Raw genomic sequence first — 23720 nt, 5'->3', positions numbered from 1 at the left:
CTAGGTGAGGCCGTTTCGTCACTAAGTTGGTTAGGGGAGCGGTATATGAAAACAGAACGGAAGAAAGCAGAAGGGGAATTATTTGCTTGTAGCGTGAAAGAGATAGACTGATCACGAGCGAGCTTCGGCCCTAGCGTATTGTGTTTTGTTTACAAACAAAACACAGTAGACTTCCAAGATGGCTGAAGAGTGGTTTTAGGAAGTTGGCCCACCTTAGGATATACTTCTAGGCGCCTTGGGATATACTTCTAGGCGCCTTGGACGGGATAAGCCAGCCGGGTGCTATGATTGATGCTAGGATCGTTAGCAAAATCTCAAGCAGAACTGTCAGTGGGATACCCAATTCATATGAAAACAAAGGGAAAATGTCAGTGGGATACCCAATATGTTGGCTCCTGTCAGTTCAATGGGGGTTCTCTAAAGACGTCACCCGGCTGGGATAAGCTACATATTCCGTGGGTGTGAAGCAAAAATGGTAATGGATTTTCAGATGGAATAAACATACGTTCAAAACCAAAACTATGAATGGAAACTAACTTTTTTGAAATAATTGAGTATTTGTTGTGATAGAGCATAACATGTTTCTGCGTATCTTGGAAAAATGTTGAACAAAAAATGTGTCTGATATTAATTTTACATAATAATATTGTTAGTAACTATATCAGAAAATTTATCGAAAATGGTTGAGTAATAGTTATATGCGTTCGATGTTCTAAAACTGCATCAAGTAATTATTTTCATTCAAATTTTAACAATTTAAAACTGCCTCTGGATGTGTTAATATGATGAAAACTATTTTTACTTGACAACAACGCAATGCTTTGGCAGGTGTCGACACTGTAGCTTCGATATCTGAACACGAAATTGAACTGTCAAATGGTGGCACTTCTTCTCATATTCACTTCTTTGCTGACCGTCGGTAGGAAAACATTATGTGTGCGTGAAGAGAAAAGTTAAGACCTTCCTTTTTATTTTCCCAGCGAAAGTCCTTTGAATATTCGGTGAAAACGGGACAAGAATTAGCCACAGTCATCTGTTAAATCAAGTGCAAGTGATAAAGTAAGCATGAAAAGCTTGCGTTGAATTTGACGAGGCGATCATTACTCTAAAAATCCGAGATACAATACGGGAGAATTTTCCACGGGTTAGCACAGGGAAAGAGGAGAAAAATTCACGGCGACGTGTTGGAACTAGACCCCTGATCTGATGGCACTAATGGATCGAAGGAAGCAAATTCATCCGTGACTTTTATTTTATTGTTTTGTTTTGCGGTATCAGTTTAGCTGTGGTTCATTTTTTACTCAACCCGTGCAAGTAACTAAAATTTGTTCGTCTTCTTGTACGGACCAGGAACTGCGTGGCAGAATCTGTTTCGCAAAAAGCAGGTGGGAGACAGAAAAGTAAATATCAAATTGTCGACAATGGAGGAATCCTACCTGAAAGATTTGGAAACGGCGGCCCATATTATCATGGTAAGTTTAGGGTAGATAAATTCGATATGTAAATTTGCAATTCACTGGTATATATTAACGTAAACAAAAACCCATTAAAAATTTCCACAAGAACCGTAAATCAGATAGCTGATTTGGGGCAGAAAAATTTGCAAAGCAAAAGTCATAATATGGCCTTTTCTTTAACAACCAGCCCGTAACCAAAACAAAGCAACAAAATAGTATTGATTTTTCCCGTTTCTTGGGTATCCTTTCCCTACACCCATACACACAGGCGTAGACCAAATAGTTCCCGGGTGTAAAGATTCTACGTACACAAAACTGCACTCGGTTGTGTTACGATCAAACAATATTTACATTCGCATCATGCATTTGGCTTCTGCAACTCTGGTCTAAGTGGGAGTTTTCCTTCACTTACTATGTTTGATTTTCAGCTGATCGCAAGCCTGGGGAAGATGCAAGTCATGTTTAACTCTAATTTCAGGAATAACTGCTGTTTTCAGTTGAGTGTCAACTTTATTTGTTTAGTGAATTTGCGGATTTTGAGGTGTTTCTTTTCCATTTCTTTGCATCCAGAACTGTTTAATTTAATTTTCAAGATGAAATCCTAGTTTCTTCGACGCTAGAGTTATCTGTTGGAAAACAGCGAGAGCTTATTCAATTTTTTTTCCAATATTCGAAATAAAGTACTGAAAACAAGCTATACACTTTTGTGCATCGTCTTCACTCCATTTTACCCGAAAGTTTTCTATAATATTTATAATGATTCTCCAAAATTCTTGAGGCTGATACCCCAAAACAGCTCTGTGTTTCGTTCTCTTAAACCTTTGTATTGATAAAAAATTTGACGCTTTATCTAAAATACTTAAAATTAACCAATTTAAGTCAAATATGCGTCGTTTTGTTCGCAAACTTGTTGCCATTTAGAAGGCAACTTCATTATCACCCCCTTATAACCCCCCCCCCTCCTTATTTCAGAGGCGACGCGTGACCAACTGAGCTACCTGTTCAATTTCATTTGCAACATTAAAACAACAGTATTGCGATGACAGATTTCAACATTTATATTTCTCAACATTTATCTATGCAGTGAAACCAGTTTTTGTGCGGTTTTTATGCGAATTTTTTTGTGCGATTTTCTTGGTGCGACTTTTTTTGTGCGGTATTTGAAAGAAAATGAAGTAATCGGTCTTTGATATGTATTTTATCGCTCTACATAGGGACTGTGTCAATTAATTCCCATTCTCATGTTTTGTTTTGTTTGTTTTAAGGTGTCAGTAGGAGCTTATTGACAGGAGCAAAGAGTTGATTTTATGACCTGCGCAAGTGAGTTTGCCTGTATAGCAAAAGAATCCTACAGTCAACTATGAGCGCAAACTTATCAATGAATTCCTCATAAAATGAAGACATCTGCCTTATGTCATAAAGGCAATCTTTTTCCACAGTCATCATCATAATTCCGAATAACCGTTTCTGGTCAGATCTCGACCGCAAATAATTCTTGATCCGTCGAACAAAAAAAAAAGTTCTTTAAACGGATGCCGTTGTATTAGGCAATGTCAGTATCATTCTGACCAGCCGTTTCAGAGAAGGTTTGATGCAGGTTTCGTCCAACGATAATCGGAATAATGACTATAATTCAAAAAGAACCGTCAGCTTATTACAAAGCTTCGCTTCATCGAATTTCGAGTAGGATGAAATAAGCATATTCAAATTCCCAGTAGTCGTCAAAGTCGGCAATTTTTTCGTGATTCAACAAAGCGACGAATTTGTATTCATCTAGTTCCTTAAACCGTTGCGTCATTTCGTCAATTATTTTTGTCTATAATCGATTCAATTGATGACGTTACTGTCATTCATAGTTTCGCCAGATACATCAATTGCATTTTTGAGCGTACTATCGAAATGATGATCTGCTTTGAGCTCCTCTATAAAAGCAAGGCAAACCTTGACGATACGCACAAATTCTACTACGTCTAATTCCTTTTTTTTTTTGCAAACTTTGATAAAGAACATCCGTATGTGCAAAAATATTCGCAAAAAGTTTTAGCAAGAATACAGTGTTGAACTCAAGCATGAATGCGTGAGGACTTCTGGATGTAGTAAAAGTTTCAGCATCAAAGACACTATCGCCAAGGTAAATCTCACCCAAACATTGATTGATAGGCGCATAATTCAAATCATCTATTTTTGCAAACATTTGGTATTTTGGTCTCCATAAATTGCTTCAATGTCTCGCTACGTTTTGACGACTGCGAGAAAAATGCCGATCGCAGTCGAGATGAGATCGCATTGAAAAACCTTGACGTTTTCTTATTGTTTGTGCACGAGTGAAGCAAAACCAAGATCAATACGTGTGCGCGACAGTAAATATATCCAGTGAATAACCGTTGTTTCATCAATGTTTGCACACAAGATTTATCTCCAGACATTACTGTAGCGCCATCATAGCTCTGGGCCACAATTTTGTCAGCATTAAGACCAAAGTACGCAGCTATTTCATCCACATGTCCGGCCAATGCAGCGGAGGCTTGGAAACGTAAGCAGGCATACGTGTACTATGTGTACCGGGTTCAAGTTGTCGAATGAACAAAATCGATCCACGTCCACGACATCCACAGAAATCATGAATGAATTTATTCGTTTTTTTTTTGGATCAAGCTCGCTCGGGGTGTTTGGTGCTGTGTACTCTCGCTGTCTCGTCCCCTCTCTCAAATTTTTATGACGTCAGGAATAGAAAGAGAAACAGAAAGGGAAACGATGGCAACTACGAACAAACACCGAAGAATGGTGGTGTGTATTTTCCATCGTTTGCATCGGTTTTGTTCAGCAGAAATATTGAACCGAAAACGTCATTTTTACGCAAAGCGGCACATTAGTAGCACTGATCGTTTCATACGTAGTTGACGGTGTTCGCCCTGTGCTTGGGTGACCGCGAGTTCAGATGAATGGTTTGAACCCGGTAGTCATTACTCCTTATTTCGTAGCGTTAAGGCTGTGTTGCGCTTTGGGTGTACTCAAATGTAATTATCAGATTATATTGTTCACTGTGGATTTGAATTCCACCAAAATAGAAAATATAATAAGGATATTCGGGATAGAATGGAAATCACAAAAAAAAATTACCTTCGATAATTCCGATAATGTGAAATAATATACATTTATTCTACCTGTCCTATGAACAGTTTGAACAGGCGGACGAGACGCCTCTGTCTTATTTGCATAAAACTCAGACAGCCAGTTTTCGCAAGCCTCTTTTGAGGCCAACTTAGTATCACTAAGAGCGTTTTGCATGGACCGGGAGAGATGATAATCACTTGGAGCCAGGTCCGGACTATACGGTGTGTGCAATAGGACATCCCATCCGAGCTCCCGTAGCTCCTGGCGGGTCATTTCTGGCCGCTTCTGGTCAATCCCCTGCTTCAAACGGTCAAGCTGCTCACAGTAGAGAACCGAGTTGAGGGTCTGGCCATAGTTGAGCAGCTCATAGTGGATGATTCCCTTCCAATCCCACCAAACACACAGCAAAACCTTCCTGGCCGTCAATCCGGGCTTGGCGATGGTTTGGGCAGGCTCATTGCGCTTCGACCACGATTTTTTTTCGCTTTAGGTTGTCGTACGTGATCCACTTTTCATCACCAGTCACCATCTTCTTCAAAAATGGGTCGAGTTCGTTCCGTTCCAGCAGTGCATCGCAGCTTTTTTGGAATCCAATTATCTGCATGGTTTCAAACGGTTTTATGGTTTATACCCAGTTCCTGGCCAATCGAGCTAGTGCTCACATGGCGGTCTACTTGGATGATTTCAACGATTTTATCGGTTTCCACGACGATTGGCCTACCAGTACGGGGTGTATCTTCGACAGCCACTACACCAGAACGAAATCGATCAAACCAACGCTGTGCTGTGCGAATCGTTACAGTATCGGGTCCATAAACTACACTAATTTTTTCGGCCGCCTTCGTTGCAGTTTTACCTCGCAGGTAGTACGTAAAATATGGCGAATTTCTTGCTTGGTGGACTCCATCTTTGACGCGCTATAACTTGAAACTGAAAAGGACAATTTCAACACTGTCAAAACGACATTTGTAGCACAGATTGTCTTTAAATAGCCGTATAGCATGACCCGATGCGATAAGTACAACACAAGATATGTTTAAGTGTTGCCATATATTGACATTATACGACATTTCTTTTTCCCCAACCCAATATAATGCAAAAAATAAAGCAATTCAACTCGTACTGTGCTTAATTTAACGGCATCTTTGAAGTTTTTTTCCCCTCATTATTGATCGTTATCTTTATTGTCTATGCTTTCATAATTAATATGTTTAATTTATCAAAAAATGAAACTTATTTATCATTATATTAGATAAAACGAACAAGAAATCACAAACGTCTCGACCAGGGTCCAACATGTTCGAAGACGAAACATGAAAATCGACGTGGGTTTTCACTTCGATATGCTCCGAAGTTCACTTCAATATGCTGCGAAGTTCATTTGACAGTGAATTAATAAAAATTTTGAACGAATATTAAATTTTTCGTTTAGAATAAATATCCTATTAAGCTTGGCGCAGTGGTGATATCGTTACCAATGAGGTTTCACCGAAGTGCCAAAATTACTAGTTGAACAAACCTATTTAATAGTGTATCAGGTTTTCTACAAGAAATTTGGAACGTTTTGACGTAGGACTACGTCTTTCATTTCTATACTGGGGTGTAAGTTCAATCTTTCGAAAACAAAATCGTTACGCCGGAGAACGAGATTTTGAGCGTTAATAGCTCCTAAACAGCTGAACGAAATAGTATGATAAACACTTCATTCGAAAGATAAAATGTCTACACGTTTTATACTTGTTACATTTTGATCCAAAAATTTGTTTCAATAGCCCTAAAATTGCTTTCAAAACAGGCTGTTGAAATCACACCAATCGGTATATAAGCGAGTGTCGCTCGGAAATCCACTCAGTTATAATTGCGCAACGATTGAGGTACGATCGCTGGGATGGACGGATGTTTCTCTAACACAGACTTCAAAACCATTGAGCCAGGGGAAATCGGCATTGCAGAATAGATGTAAGCAATGGGTACTTTTGTACTCGCTTGCCTTTCTGCAAGGCGCTTATATCAATGTATAACACGTGAAGCTGCATAATCATTTCTATAAGAAGGGGATTACGGTTTGTGGAGCGGGGTTTTTTTTTCCAAAATATATATTTTTATCAAGGCTCATATGGCGTTAGCCTCACGGGGCCGGGAGTTCAATACTTTGACAATTTTTCTTATTATCTATGTTAGTAATATGTAACCGATTACTCGCGGTTGGCTCGAGGTTAGTATTACAAGTGTTTTCGTAATTCGGATGTTGCTGTCTCCAATGCTCTGTACGTGTGCCCGACACGGGATACTTCCTATTGGGATGCAGCTGACCCTTAATCAGCAACGCCCCCCTAGTCTGTACCTCAAATCTAGCGTGGTGCGTCTTCTCGACTCGAGGAATCCAGGATAGAATGATCACTAACCGGCGCAATCATCAGTTCATGTAGAGTTGTCATGATCGGTACAACCTTTGGCTCTTGTTGAATGATCAGTGGACTGCACAACCTTTGGCCCGTGTATCTGTAAAGAGTGTGTGTATGTAAAAAATCAAAAAAAATCATAAAAGCAATTTGCCTTTCAAAAAGTGTGCCTTCTAAAACGCCCACCTTAGCTAGCGAGTCCGCTTTCTCATTCCCCGGAATCGAACAATGAGAGGGAACCCATGCTAAGGTAATCTTGAATAATTTTTCGACCAAAACACTCAATAGATGTCTTATTCTTGTTAGGAAATAAGATGAGCGTTTATCAACTTTCATTGAGCGGATTGCCTCTATTGAGCTGAGACTGTCTGAAAAAATAAAATAATGGTCGATGGGCAATGTTTCAATGATTCCTAGTGCGTAGTATATCGCACCCAGTTCAGCGACATACACGGAACAAGGATCTTTGAGTTTGAAAGAGGCACTGGAATTTTCATTGAAGATGCCGAAGCCAGTGGACCCGTTTATGAATGAACCGTCAGTAAAGAACATTTTATCAGATCTAACTTTCCCATATTCTGCCGAAAATATCGGCGGAATATAATCGGAGCGTAGATGATCTGGGATTCCATGGATTTTTTGTCGCATGGACAGATCAAAAATGACAGAGGAATTGCAAAAGTATGGGAAGCAAACTTGGTTGGAGATGCCTGGTGAAGGGTGCACGTCGTGGGTAAGGTACTCATGGTATAAAGACATAAAACTTGACTGAGGAGTCAGCTGGAGTAGATTTTCGAAGTTATCAATCACCAATGGATTCATGATCTTGCAACGGATGAGAAATCTGTAGAATAATTCTGTGAACCGAAGAGTAAGCGGGGGTACTCCTGCCAAAACTTCGAGACTCATCGTATGTGTCGAATGCAAACACCCCATGGCTATACGCAGGCAACGATATTGTATTCTCTCCAGCTTGAGAATATGAATCCTGGCAGCTGATCGGAAGCAAAAACTGCCATATTCTAACACTGATAATATCGTTGTTTTGTATAACTGAATGAGGTCTCCTGGATGGGCACCCCACCATGTTCCGGTTATTGTTTGGAGAAAATTGATTCTTTGCTGGCATTTCTGTTTCAAATACGCAATGTGTATTCCCCAGGTACATTTAGAGTCAAAATATACTCCAAGGTATTTGAAAAACATGGAGTGCTTGATCGTTTTGCCGGATAGGTGAAGCTGGAATTGGGCGGGTTCGTGCTTCCTAGAAAAAACGACCATTTCAGTTTTCTCCGTAGAGAATTCGATAACCAGCTTGAGGGCCCACGTGAACAGATTGTTCAGGGTATCTTGCAACGACTTTTGCAGAACGACGGGATTAGTACCCGTGATGGAAATAACTCCATCGTCTGCAAGTTGTCTCAGCGTGCAGTCTCTAGTTAGACAATCATCTATATCATTGACGTAAAAACTGTACAAGAGGGGGCTTAGGCAGGAGCCTTGTGGTAGGCCCATAAAACTGTATCGAGAAGATTTCAAGCTGCCATGATTGAAAAACATGTGCTTTTCTGACAGTAAATTGTACAGGAAATTATTCAGAATTGGTGAAAGTCCACGATTATGAAGTTTCTCTGAGAGAATTTCCATGGAAACTGAATCAAATGCCCCTTTGATATCGAGGAAAACGGAAGCCATTTGTTCTTTGCGAGCAAATGCGATTTGGATTTCAGAAGATAGCAGCGCCAGACAATCGTTCGTCCCTTTACCTCGGCGGAAGCCAAACTGCGTATTTGACAGCAAATTGTTCGCTTCAACCCACTTGTCCAAACGAAGTAGAATCATTTTCTCTAACAATTTACGAATACAGGATAACATTGCAATCGGCCTATACGAATTGTGATCGCAAGCCGGCTTGTTGGGTTTTCGTATGGCTATCACTCTCACTTGCCTCCAGTCATGTGGGACAATATTCAGCTCCAGAAACTTGTTGAACAAGTTCAGCAAACGCTGTTTCGCCAAGTCGGGAAGATTCTTCAACAAGTTGAATTTAATCTTGTCCGACCCAGGAGCTGAATTGTTACATGAGAGGAAGGCAATTGAGAATTCTACCATCGAAAAATTCTCATAATCGCATTGGAGCGGAATGTCGCGTACGACGCTTCGTGCAGGAACGGAATCGGGACAAACCTTTCTTGCAAATTTGAAAATCCAACGGTCAGAGTATTCCTCACTTTCATTTGTATGGTTCCAGCCACGCATTCTCCTAGCCGTATTCCAAAGAGTGCTCATAGCGGTCTCCCTTGACAAACCATTGACGAACTTTCGCCAATATCCACGCTTTTTTGCTTTAATCAGACCTTTTAGTTTGGCTTCTAGAGCTTGGTACTTTCGAAACCATTCCACTGATCCAGTTTTCCTGAATTTTTTGAAAGCGGATGATTTTTCAAGGTAGACCTTTGAACACTCCTTGTCCCACCAAAGTGATGGAGGACGACGTCGGAAAGTGGTAGCCGGTACACGTTTCTTTTGAGCTTGAAGTGCGCTTTCGTAAATCAAACTCGATATAAAGCTATACTCTTCGAGTGGAGGAAGTTCATGCATTGAAACAAGTGCTTCAGATATTATTTCTGCAAATTTTCTCCAGTCAATATTTTTCGTGAGGTCATAAGCAATATCGACTGACTCACGAGAACCTGATTCATTGGCGATCGATAAAATTATTGGCAGGTGGTCACTACCGTGGGGATCTTGGATTACCTTCCACGTGCAATCCAGGGATAACGAAGAAGAGCAAAGTGATATGTCTAGCATACTTGCCCGTGCAGGAGGGTTGGCTATTCTAGTTGCTTCCCCAGTATTCAAAACTGTCAATTTGAAGTTGTCGCACAGATCATAAATCAAAGTGGCACGGTTGTCATCGTAGAGTGAACCCCATGCTGTTCCATGGGAGTTGAGGTCACCTAAGATTAGCCGCGGCTCCGGCAGTGCCTCGATGATATCAAAAAACTGATGGCGGCCAACCATAGTTCTTGGAGGAATATATATCGAGGCAATGCAGAGGTCTTTGCCATTGATTTGTGTCTGGCAAGCGACAACTTCAATGCCTGTCATCGATGGGAGAGTGACTCTATAGAAGGAGTGACATTTTTTGATCCCCAATAGTACGCCACCAAACGAGTCATTTCGATCGAGGCGAATAATGTTGAAATAGTGGAAATTCAGTTCGTCGGCTGAAGAAAGCCATGTTTCACAGAGGGAAAATACATCACAGTTAGAACTATGAATTAAAAATTTAAATTGATCTAGTTTATGGATGATGCTTCTGCAATTCCACTGTATTACAGTGGTCAAATCCTTGACCTCTTGCACTGAATCAGGCATCGAGGGAAATGAACGCTGCTAAAAAAAACACATTTTTCTTTCAAAAATGTTCTCACAATCGGGAGCAAACATAATACTATGCTTTTAAGAGGGTCATTTATATTTAAAGCATTTAAAATATTGTCCACCAGGTCAGAAAGCGCAAGCAAGCCAGATTGTGGCTGTTGCCTCGACCGCGAAAAAGGAACAGGGAAGAACCGGGAAGTGCTGAGGACCCCTGGTGCGTAGAAGAACCGCAGGAGGTACTTGCTTCGGTCTATTCTCAGTACGTTCGATACGAGGTTTCATTCCAATTTGGGAAGTTTTGTTCTTCTTTCTGGGGAGTGATAGAAATGAAGTAATTTTTCTTTTCCTAATGGCACCCTGCGATGTACCGGAATTTCCTGCATTGGGAGTGTCTGCAACAGGCTCGTCGTTCTGCAGAATGGAGTAGGGATTGTCCTGAGTCGTTGAAGCGGAACTCTTAAGCATTTCTGCATAAGTCCGCTTGGAACGTTCCTTTAAGGAACGCTTGAGTTTTTCCCCTCGTTGTATGTACACCGGGCATTGTGAAAGATCATGTGGAGCCTCGTCGCAATGAAGACACTTGCGCTCTTTTGCGCAAGAAGTCCCATCATGACTCTCTCCACAATCTGCGCAACGTTGTTTATTGCAACAATAGGCGGCCGTGTGACCGAGTTGCATACATTTGTTGCATTTCATTACCCGGGGTACAAACAACCGAACAGGTAAACGAAGTGCACCTATTGCAACGTAGTTTGGAAGAGCGGAACCCTCAAATGTCACACGAAAAGAGTTTGTCCGATTGAGAACTCGTTTGTCATTTTTAAGTGACACAGACTTCAGTCGATCGCATTCAAGAATCTTCACACTTTTAAGTGAGGAGTTCTTGAAGCGACCGACACCATCGAGTATCTCTTTTCGAGTCAAACCCTTTTCGTTTATTACACCGTCTATTTCAACGTTGCAACAGGGTACGTATACGCGATACTCAATCGCAAAGAGATCACAGCGCGTTATTGCATTCGCTTGGGTCCTGCAAGAGACGACAACTCGTAATTTGTCTGGCCCCATCCGAGTAATTTCAGTAACTTTGGAAAATTTCTGCACTAGTTCTTTTGAGATGCGAATGACATTAAGAGGTTTTGATTTTCGTCTAAAGTATACAATGAATGGACCTTTGAATCCCTCCGGGTATTCCTTTAGACGAAAATCATGTTTTTCATCAATTTCCTCATCTTCAGAACTTTCTACTTCATACACTGAATGTTCCTCCTCAACGTCTGCTTCATCCTCCTGCTCTTCAGGAGGTGGGTCAGCATCAGAAACATTCAATGACGTGGATGGGGGATCCTCCCCGCCCACAGCCATAATAATAAATTAGTCACCTGTTCGATGTGAACAGTATAGAATAATAATAAAAAAATAGAAAAAATAAATGAGTAAATAAATTATATTTGTATTCAAGGTATATATAAATTATATTTATTTCAATTTTTATTGTATAAATTCAAAAATGAAAAAAAGTTTCAACAAAAGTTCAACGGTAATGTAAGAAAAATGTACACCCCTAATGCCAACGCCGATTTGGTAAATACAATGTTGGACAATGGTGTAAATCGTACACAGGAGGTTGAAGGAATGATAAATGGAACAATAGAAAAATAAACTTCTACTTGCCGCTGCTGTGTAGCGTGTGATGAATGTGTGTTGATCTGAACTGGATCCTCAGCGTCTCGATCGTGCACCACTTTTTATTGAGCTCGCTTCACTCGCAAGCGCTGATGAAAAAAAAAGACGGGTGGGTAATGTCGGGGACATAACCGGAGTGACGTAGGACAATACAAAGGGGACATCTTTTGTTAAATATATATTTTAAATATATTGTTTTATTTTGAATACGTGAATACCTACCTATCTACCTGAAAAATGGATTAGTTTACTGTTTACTCTTTATGAATATGTTGATGGTTCTGAAAAGAACCTTTGGTGTTGTGTTTTTGTTATCACTCGATTTCCCATCTTGTTTGGTAATACCTTCCTGTTTAGCTATTGCGTTTGCCACTCGCCACAGCTTTCACAGTTGGAAAATTTCTTCCCATCCAGCTTGTGACATGTTGTTCAGTAAATTACATTTAATGCGACGTGCCGGAGAAACACTTTGCCACTCACTGAAACTAATTGTTGCCTTGATGAGCGCCGAACCGAAGTTGCTCTGTTCTTGATACGGGTTTTCTGATTGTCGTGAGCAGCTTTGCAAGCCAACTCGAGCACTCCGACGGCCGAAACTCTATAATCGCTGTTAGGTATACTGGTGCTCCGGCACCAATCCGTTCGGCCTAGTTACCCTTGCGGAACAATCAGTGAATGCGACCAACAGGGAACTGGAGACTTGCACGGTTCGAGTGAAACTTTGCCTTTCCCTTAACTTGTCCTCCTTTGTTACGTCCACGATGCCGATGCCGTACAACCACACGGGTTTACGGTTTGAAAGAAAATAAGATATTTTTTTGGGGTCCGCGTGTTTTATACTCTAGCGGTACACACTCACAGGATAGAGACAAATCGGCAGACTCAGCCAGAGGGGCGAGTCCAACGAGACGAACGAATGAGCGTTCAAAGGGAGCGATGGCAAAAAAATACATTCATTATGATTTGTTCGCTCGTTGGATTCACATGCAGGCTAAAGAGGGTCCTTTTCAGGATCACATAATTATCTTCAATCCAAAGAGTTTATTGTTTTGTTATCACTCGATATCCCCATCTTGTTCGGCTAAACCTTTCTGTTTAGCGATTGCATTTGCCACTCGCCACAGCTTTCACAGTTGGAAAATTTCTTCCCATCCAGCTTGTGACATATTTTACAGTAAATTACATTCAATGCGACGTGCCGAAGCGCCACTCAGTGTCGCATTGGAGGCGATTTCAACCTGTAATTGAATATTTACGATGACAGTGGTACAGTGTCGACTTTCAATTTGGGGTCATAATTTGGATCTCTATGTTTACAAAAATGTCCAACTAAATAAGTCGCATTACATGTCCGTCCAATTAGCTAAATGTCGAACTAATTGTAAATTACTGTACTTTCAATCTGGAAACAATTTAAGAATTGGTGAAAATTGAATAATCAGGAAAGTCCCCAACTATCAATAAGCTCAGAACAACTGCCAAATTCACATACTCATCATATCCTGGCAAACAAATTATGAAAAAATCAATTTGTGTTTTATTATTATTTTGGATAATGTTTTAGAAATCATTGAACTGTATCTTCTAAACTCTTTTTTGGTAGGTTTAATGGCCCTGAAAAGCGCCTTGTTTTATGGAATGGTTCCAATTTAGAAAACGTAGTACTCGTGGTTTTGAAAAAAAAAACATTTCGAACGCCCTCGATGCCGCCTTGTTCTGGATTTGCCACCAAAGCAGTTTGTATAAAGAACAAACTTTTTTCTTCTGCTACCTGATGCCGTTTTGCGATTGCGTTTGCCACTCGCCACTCGCTGCAACTGTCTGTTGTTGTCTGTTTTCTTATCGTCGCGAGCAGCTCTACCAGCCAACTCGATCACTTCGGCGGCCGAAACTATATAACGCCGGCTAGGTGGACTGGTGCACTGGTACTAACGCGCTCGGCCTAGCTACCCTTGCGGGGAACTCCAGATCAACACGGTTCGAGCGGGATTTTGCCTTTCCCTTCACTTTTCCTCCTTTACCATGTCCAGACATGGCTGCTTGGGTTGGTTTGTTGATGTGTTGTGATGCGAACCGATGTGGTGTACGGTTCGAATGAGAATGATCGTTACGGCAGCGGAGCGGGGATTTTTAAGCTGACTGGCTGGCTCGAGAATTACGCATGTGTGAGACTGCGACCAATGTTTCGTTCATTTTTTTCTTTTTCCTTTCCAATCGTGCTTCATTCTATTTCGCTGCTGTTCTGGTTGCCCGTTTTGGTCGGTACGATTTGAGGAGCAAAAAATGGACCAATCAAAAATGGGCACATAGTGCATTTTGACAATGCTTGATATTTCACAATTATTCAATTATTTATCTCAAGAAAAATGAAATGTTATTCGTTATGATAGATGCGTAGATATATTTCCTATCAATTGATGCAAAAACCTTTGCGATCTATTGAGAAATGCTCGAGTTATAAGCGTTCCAAATCTTGCATTTTTTCCTACTTGTTCAGTGCCTGGATTTCCATTTCACCCCCTATATCTTCCGGTTAGACGTAGTCCTACGTCAAAACAGGAAGTGGGTTATATCTATGGTATAACCGCAAGGGTGACGTAGGACTATCGTTGATTTAGGGATCATTTGTTTGAAGTTGAATCTAAATCCATCCTGAATGAATGAATAAATAAATATTTGGGTGGCTTCAAAAACGAGAGCATTACGTTGGAGGCTCAAGGTTATATGCATCCAATAATGGATACAAAAAACCTTGTCCTGAAGAATAATCTTCAGAAGCTTTCCTGTTAACTGCACTTGATTGACAAACCACAAAACCAAATGTATGTGGTCGCAGTATTATATAGATAGAAAAAATGAAAATAAACTCGCTTGAATGTAATTTTCAATTCCAAGGGGAACTGGCAGATTATTTTTCAGTAACGATCATTTCTTTCCAGGTTTCTTCTCGATAACCAGCAAACGAAAAGAGTTGCGCGCATGTATGTGTGATTGTGTGTGGCGGCTGCTTCAATGTCTTCCCGAGGAACCGTATTTCGATGCTCTCTTGGTCACCTTCTCTTCTCCTTCTGATCGATCGGCTTTTCTGCGCTCCCTCACAGTTAAAACAAACTGATTGCATTTCAGGTCAGGTCAGGCCAGGTAATGAATCCCTCGATCCCTCGCCGTTCAGCTCGTTCAGTAACGATGTTGTCTTGTCGATGTCCTCAGGCGTCGTGCACAAATTACGTAACGCTAAAAATCCGGATCTTGAATCACCTCCCCCCCCCTTACGTAACGCAATTTCCTATCTCTAATAAACAGAAAGTAACGCAACATCTACCCCCTCCCCCCTTATCGCGTTACGTAATTTGTGCACGACGCCTCACGAAAAATGAATGGGTTTCCCACCAGAATATCATTTAAGTATGCTTTTCGTGCGTGATTGAATCGAGAGAAGGTGTGGTTTACGATGGCAATTTGGAAGGCAAACTAGAGGAGAACAAACTCTGAGTATGAAAATTTCGGCGACTGAGCAATAATTGATTGAAAATTATATAATTTTCGCGATACGAAACATTTTCCGTTGCGCGCGCATACAATATTAGATACGAAAATATCCTACTGATGGGAAAGAATAATCTTCCGAAGCTTTCCAGCTAATTACACTTGATTGAAAAATTACGAAATCAAATGTATTTGGTCGCTGTGTTATATGGTTAGAAAACATTAAAATAAACTCTTTCGCATGAATGTATTTTTCAATTCCCAGGGAACTGGCAGATTGTTTTTCAGCAACGATTAGATCTTTCCGGAATTTTCTCGATGCTGTATGGCATCCAAACGAAAATTCTCGTTTCAGTTTGGCCTGCAAAAAACTTTTCTGAACTCTAATCCATCAAATTTGGAGCCCTGAAAAGGGCCGTTGATTATATGCTAAGCTAATATAGCACGCGCTCCTCGGATACGATGGGCCAGCTGGATGTCCTTGGGCATGATGTGACGCGTTTTGCATGGATAGCACACAAATTGGTATCTTCGAATAGGACTCATAACCGCGGAACTTTGGAAGCGCAAGTCGGTTTTGAAATCCTGAGCAATTCCACGAACCAAATGCTGCAAAGGTAGCTTGCGGATCAGCGACTTCTGATAGCGACGAATTTTACGCAAAGTTCCCGGTCGATAGCGATGTGGCTTCTCCACACTTCCTGCGGCTGGTGCGCTTATCCGAGCTGCTTTCGTGGTGCCTTACCACCGAAAGACTAACGAGCTGTCTGCTTTGTCCCAAACAAACGAGTCCTCACGGTGCGAGAGTAGAGTAAGAAATGAACGAAAGCAGGCAGGCAGGTATTGTATTATAGAGACTTTAAACTTTTGCAGTTCATTCGTCTATAGCCTTGAGAAAGGCCCTTTGAAAACTCTACTCTACTCTACTCCAGCGCTACCACCTCCACCGTCTTGCCTTGAGAAAGGCACTCGATCCCTCGCCGTCCAGCTCGTCCAGCAACGATGTTGTCCAGTCGGTGTCCACACAAAGAATGATGAAAACGAAAGCAAAGGAAGCGTCATTTTATAAACCATAAAAGTATAGAATCTAAACCCCACCCTTATTATATTCGTTGCTTACCCTGAGAGAGAAACGAATAACATCGAAGTAAGTATAAAGTAATGTATTTGAATCCGGACACTTTGCGTTACATTTAATACCATACCGCAGCCACAACATTTTCTGCATGTTGAATTAATGCGATTGATTAGTAACTATCATGAAACTATCAGTAACTATATAAGTAGCTATTATTCGCATAAATTCAACATGAAAAAAATGTTATGGCTGTGGTATGATATTGAATGTAATGCAAAATGTCCGGATTCAAAAGCATTACTGTAAAAAAGAGTTAACTCGACTGAAAATTTTTCGATTCGGCCTGCAAAAACGAAATTAAGAGCCCCCGCAGACTGCAGACTGACTTGTCGACCGATAGTTCGGTCGGCTTCTTAATCAGTACGGAGAGGTATGCATGTGCGCACATTACACCGATTCCGTTGGGTCGGTGTTTGCACCAGTAGCCGATTCGACCAAACTGTCGGCTGAAGAAAAGTCTGTAGTGTGCGGGGGCTCTAATTGAAGTGTACAGCATAATGCATAGACGTTAGTATGAGCTTCCCCATCTCACATTCCAATAAGAAGATAACGCGCCCAAGTGGGCGCGCTACATACGGATACGAATGATTTCAATAACCTGTTTTTGAAGCTATCATTAAGCTATTGAAACAATTTTTCGACTCAATAAATAGCAATCATATAACTCTTGGACATTTTATCTTTTGTATGAAATTATTATCATACTGTTCCGTTGATCCGAAGCAGAATGAATCACGCTTAAAGAAGGAATGGATTTTTTCTTGGAATTTACTCAGTAAAAATAATGCCCTTTCCCAACAATTAAAAACGACAAACGGTAAACAGTTTCATCAAAATGATTTCTTCGATATGGGGATATATTCACTACATCATGTCATATATTTCATATTCTTCATTATGATATCCATATCCATGGCACCTATCGGTATCGAATTATCATCGACACCACGATTTTCGCTAAATGCTCCTTTCAGTTCGGCCTGTAAAAACTTTTCTGAACTCTAATCCATCAAATTGGGAGCCCTGAAAAGGGCCGTTGATTATATGCTAAGCTAATATAACACGCTCTCCTCGGATACGATGGGCCAGCTGGATGTCCTTGGGCATGATGTGACGCGTTTTGCATGGATAACACACAAATTGGTATCTTCGAATAAGCCTCCTGCAGCGTCATAACTGCGGAACTTTGGAAGCGCAGTTCGGTTCTGAAGTCCTGAGCAATTCCACGATCCAAATGCTGCAAAGGTAGCTGCGGATCAGCAATTCGGTCGACTTCTGATAGCGACGAATTTCACGCAAAGTTCCCGGTCGATAGCGATGTGGCTTCTTCACGCTTCCTGCTGCTGGTGCGCTTATCCGAGCTGCTTTCATGTGCCTTACCACCGAAAGACTAACGAGCTGTCTGCGAAAGACTAACGAGCTCGAGTCCTCACGGTGCAAGAGTAGAGTAAGAAATGAACGAAAGCAAGGGAAGTGTCATTTTATAAAACATAAAAGTATCGAATGTAAACCCCACCCTCTTTATTATATAAGCTTATTGTATACTTACGAATATAATAAGGGTGGGGTTTAGATTCTATACTTTTATGGTTTATAAAATGACGCTTCCTTTGCTTTCGTTCATTTCTTACTCTACTCTCGCACCGTGAGGACTCGAGCTCGTTAGTCTTTCGGTGGTAAGGCACATGAAAGCAGCTCGGATAAGCGCACCAGCAGCAGGATAGGTGAAGAAGCCACATCGCTATAGACCGGGAACTTTGCGTGAAATTCGTCGCTATCAGAAGTCGACCGAATTGGTGATCCGCAGCTACCTTTGCAGCATTTGAATCGTGGAATTGCTCAGGACTTCAAAACCGACTTGCGCTTCCAAAGTTCCGCAGTTATGACGCTGCAGGAGGCTTATTCGAAGATACCAATTTGTGTGTTATCCATGCAAAACGCGTCACATCATGCCCAAGGACATCCAGCTGGCCCATCGTATCCGAGGAGAGCGTGTTATATTAGCTTAGCATATAATCAACGGCCCTTTTCAGGGCTCCCAATTTGATGGATTAGAGTTCAGAAAAGTTTTTTACAGGCCGAACTGAAAGGAGCATTTAGCGAAAATCGTGGTGTCGATGATAATTCGATACCGATAGGTGCCATGGATATGAATTTCATAATGAAGAATATGAAATATATGACATGATGTAGTGAATATATCCGAAGAAATCACTTTGGTGAAACTGCATTATAAAATTATTTGTGTACGAATGCCGCAATCGATAGTCGACTAATTTGCGCTGGGTAATTTCCTCGGAGGACTCAATTCCTCCTTTGAGCATTAAGAAACTCTTTCTGGTAATACGAAGTGGTATGAATCACATTATTTGAATGATAGAAAGAAGAAGTTTTCTGCCAATTTCCTTCAACCTCCAAACATATCTTTCTCCCGTTTGTCGTTTTCGCGTTCGCTAATCCTTTCTCACAACACCCATTTCTCGTTTGAGAAATTGTTGAGTAAACATTGTTTGCCAGTGCGCGTAGAGCGGGAATTTCTAAAGATTCATTGCACCTCTAATAAATTGCCGAAAGACGTGGTCTTAGGTTGATCGCATTGATTGAAAAAATCCAAAACGAAATGTATTTGATCGCAGCATTCTATGAGTAGAAAACAAATAATCGCTCGAAAATGACTTGATTTTCGCGATGATGTTTCACGTTTTTCATGTTATGCATCCAATATTGGATACGAAAGTTTTCCACTGATGGGAAAAAAAATATTCAGAAGCTTTCCTATTAATTGCGATTGATTGAAAAATCACAAAACCAAATGTATTTGGTTGCAGTGTTATATGGATAGAAAACATTAAAATAAACTCTTTCGCATGAATGTTTTTTTCAATTCCCAGGGGAACTGGCAGATTATTTTTCAGCAACGAGAATTCCGCGCGTGTATATGTGTGTGTGGCGGCCGATGTTTCAAGCGGAACCGTGGCATCACTCTCCTCCTGATGGATTTCCTTCTGGCCTTAGGTGCACATACAGGCTCTTGGTGACACCGTTCATTAGCGCATTCATGATAAACGAAAATAGCTTCACAACACAGCGACAACATGCTCCAATCGCTGTTCAATCATAACTGAGGGGGTTTACGAGCGGCGCTCGCTTATATACCGATTGGTGATTTCAATAGCCTGTTTTGAAAGCAGCTATTAACGCTCAAAATCTCGGTCTCCGGCGTAACGCTTTCATTTTCGAAACTTTGGTTTTACACCCCGGTATAGAAATGAAAGACGTAGTCCTACGTCAAAAAGCACAATATAAATCTGCGTGAAAAAAAAAACACCGTTATCGGATCGATTCTCAAACTTGTCCGTTCAGCTCGCGAGTTCTCGAACGAGTCCGGAGCGGGGGTTGTTTGTTTTGTTATTGCTAGGATACACCATTTTTGCATTTTCACATGCGAGAGTAGTGGAAATGAGAATGAAATTCTACAAAATCATCCCTTCTTTTTCACATAAATTCGCGAAAGCCGAACATATAGGCACCGTTCGAGTTAGTGTCGTAACAGTTTGTAGAGAGCCGCCGGCAGCATTCTCATGCTGTATGTAAACAATACCGACAGCAATTCCAATATGGCTCAAGTGCATTTCATATGGTTGTTTCACCAGGTATATATAGAGGCGCCTTGCCTTTCTGGAAATCGGAATGCCTCTCTAACACAGACTTCAAAACCATGGAGACAGGGGAAATTGGCATAGCAAATTAGATGCAGGCAGCGGGTACTTTTGTACTCGTTTGCGTTTCTGCAAATTGAAATGTTTCCCTCACACAGACTTCAAAATCATGAAGCCGGGGGAAATCGCCATTGCAAAATAGATGTGAGCGGTGGGTACTTTTGAACTCGGATTGACTATGGATTTGATATGGTATGATACGGTGTAGTGAATATGATCGAAGTGGATATTATATTACATATCGAAGAAATCACATTTATAAAAGCAGCGTTATAAAATTATTTGTTTACGAATTTTGCAATCGATCGTCGAGTATTTCCGAGGAGGAATCGATTCCCCCTTTGAACGTTAATAATTCTTTTCCGGCTAAACGAAGTGGTATGATAATCACTTTATTCGAAAGATGAAACGTCTAAAATTTATATGCTTGTTACTTATTGATTGCTAAGCCAACGTTGGTCCTACGTCCACCTTGCGGTTATACGAAAGATATAACCCACTTCTAGTTTGTTTTTTTCTGATAATGGTTTTGTATTATAATAAGTAGATTTTCGTAAGTGTATTGAGATAATTCTTATACTGGCCGAGTAAGAATAAAAGTTACATGCAAGCAGCAATCAGTTATTTTCATTGAGATTGAGAACAAACATAGAACTGTCTTCAGATATGTTAGTCTGAGAGAGGGTACACTTCACTACAATTTTAAGACTCAACAACCGTTAGGTGGAGATGTGCGTTGGGCTTTTATTTTCCCACTGATAAGCAAAGCTTTTTAGGTTTGCTCGACTGCTCAAAACTGAAACACTTCAACTCGGAGTTTTTACTGCCTGGTGGGGAACAGTACGACGACAACACTTTTTGAACACTGGGGAAACAATACGTGTACCTAAACCACCTGCTAAACCAAGTGCTCTTGACCATTCGCTTTGCTCGAATTCACTATCGCTAGATTGCAAGTGGAATGTAATCCAGGATCCAAACGGTAGTGATCACTTGCCAATCAAAATTTCGATCACCATTGGGTCGAATTCTTCTGAATCTATAAACATGGCATATGACCTCACAAGACACATTGACTGGAAAAAATATGCGGTCGCGATTGCTCTAGCCAACAATTCCAGAGATGGTTTATCTCCATTGGAGGAGTATAACTTCCTTTCTCGTTTGATTTATGACAGAGCAGTTCGCGCTCAAATGAAACCCATCCCAGGTTCCACTATTCGTCGTATGCCTCCCAATCTATGGTAGCCAGTGTTCCAAGCTTTATGTAGAAAAGTCGAATGCATTTAAAGCTTTTCGGAAACGTGGAACCATTGAGAATTTTCAAACGTATTTAGCCCTTGAATATCAATTCAAAAATTGATAAAAGGGAAAAAACGTGCTTATTGGCGAAGTTTCGTTAGAGGTTTGTCACGAGAAACATCAATGAAAAAATTATGGAAAGTGGCTCGAAACATGAGAAATCGCTCTTCAACGAATGAAAGCGAAGAATATTCACATCGATGGATTTTTAATTTTGCACGGAAGGTTTGTCCTGATTCCGCTCCTGTGCAAAACATTGTTCGAGATATACCACAAGATAGGTGCGATCTTGATTCCGAATTTTCGATGGTAGAATTCTCTCTTGCTCTCCTTTCATGTGACAATTCTGCTCCAGGATCGGATCGAATTAAGTTCAACTTGTTGAAAAACCTCCCCGATGTGGCGAAACATCGCCTGTTGAATTTATTCAATAAGTTTCTGGAGCATAATATCGTTCCAGATGATTGGAGACAAGTACGAGTAATAGCTATTCAAAAACCCGGAAAACCCGCGTCCGATTTCAATTCGTACTTTCTTCAGAAATTCAAATGGCTTACGCCCAAAAAAAAAAACAAATGGCTTCAGTATTCTTGGACATAAAGGGGGCTTTCAGTTTCAATAGAGGTTTTGTCAGACAAATTACACTCTCGGGGTCTGCCGCTTCTATTGAATAATATGTTATATAACTTGCTTTGTGAGAAACATTTGAATTTTTCTCACGGGGATTCGGCTGTACGTCGGATCTCCTACATGGGCCTCCCCCAGGGCTCATGTTTAAGCCCCCTTTTGTACAACTTCTACGTAAGCGACATTGACAATACACAAAATTACACAAATTATGCCTTACACAAAATTGCAACTGTGTTGCGAATTGCTAGGGATCGAATTCTCCACAGAGAAATAGAGATGGTCGTCTTTTCTAGGAAGCATAGACCTGCAAAACCAAAGCTTCAACTTTTGGGTAAACCGATCACTCATGCTATGTCATTCAAGTATCTTGGGGTCTGGTTCGACTCCAAATGTTCTTGGGAGGCTCATATTAGGTATCTGAGTAAAAAATGCCAACAAAGAATAAACTTTCTCCGTACAATTACCCAATTACAGCCCATCCCGAAAATCTTATAATGTTGTATCGAACAACTATTCTCTCAGTGATGGAGTATGGCAGTTTCTGTTTTCAATCAGCTGCCAAAACACACCTCATTAAACTCGAGCGAATTCAGTATCTTTGTCTCCGTATTGCGTTGGGATGTATGACCTCAGGGCATACCATAAGTCTCGAAGTTTTGGCGGGCGTACTCCCACTAAAAGATCGCTTCAATTTACTATCTCTTCGTCACCTCATCCGGTGTAAGGTTATGAATCCAGTGATGATCGGGAATTTTGAGCAGTTGATCGAGCTAAATTTTCATTCTGGCTTCATGAGTTCATATCATGAATTCGTCTCCATGCAGGTTGATCCTTCTTCGTATATTCCCAACCGTGTTCGTTTTCCTGGCTACATCAATTCCTCTGTGCATTTTGATCTGTCCATGAAGCAAGATATCCATGGAATATCAGATTATCTTCGATCGAGGATCGTTCCAACGATCTTTGATGCAAAGTATGGGGATATCAATTGTATGTATTTTACTGATGGGTCCTCTATGAATGAGTCCACAGGATTTGGAGTGTTCAACGAATTTTAGCACCTCCCACAGTCTTCAATATCCTTGCTCAGTGTATATTTCTGAATTGGCAGCGATACACTGGGCGCTGGACAGCGTCGCCTCACGACCTGTTGAACACTATTACATTGTAACGGATAGTCTTAGCTCTGTCGAAGCTATCCGTTCAGTGAGACCGGAAAAGCACTCGCCGTACTTCCTTGAGAGAATACGAGAAATTTTGAGTGCTTTAACCAGACGCTGTTATGTCATTACCTTTGTCTGGGTCCCTTCACATTGCTCAATTCCGGGTGAGAGGGCTGACTCATTAGCAAAGGTAGGTGCAATTGAAGGTGATATTTATCAGCGTCATATCGCCTTCA

At 40.9% G+C, this 23720-nt stretch overlaps 1 protein-coding gene and 1 non-coding gene across 4 annotated transcripts in view; both read left to right on the top strand.

Moving 5' to 3' along the window:
* The first annotated feature begins 916 nt into the window (after positions 1-916).
* Positions 917-23720, top strand: part of LOC129768266 (exportin-4-like) — a 48721-nt gene continuing 25917 nt past the window's right edge. For all 3 annotated transcript variants that reach the window (XM_055769787.1, XM_055769789.1, XM_055769788.1), the window contains exon 1: positions 917-1472. In XM_055769787.1, the coding sequence (XP_055625762.1) occupies positions 1422-1472 (51 nt within the window). In that variant the 5' untranslated portion in view covers positions 917-1421. The remainder of the gene's footprint in view (positions 1473-23720) is intronic.
* On the top strand, positions 6020-6154 carry LOC129772337 (U4 spliceosomal RNA). Its single transcript, XR_008742601.1, has one exon. It is a non-coding gene; the product is annotated as a U4 spliceosomal RNA (small nuclear RNA).

This window comes from Toxorhynchites rutilus, chromosome 2 (genome assembly GCF_029784135.1).
Source record: "Toxorhynchites rutilus septentrionalis strain SRP chromosome 2, ASM2978413v1, whole genome shotgun sequence".
NCBI classification, from domain to species: domain Eukaryota; kingdom Metazoa; phylum Arthropoda; class Insecta; order Diptera; family Culicidae; genus Toxorhynchites; species Toxorhynchites rutilus.
Note: the sequence above shows the minus strand (reverse complement) of the source record. Positions and strands in the feature narration are given on the sequence as shown.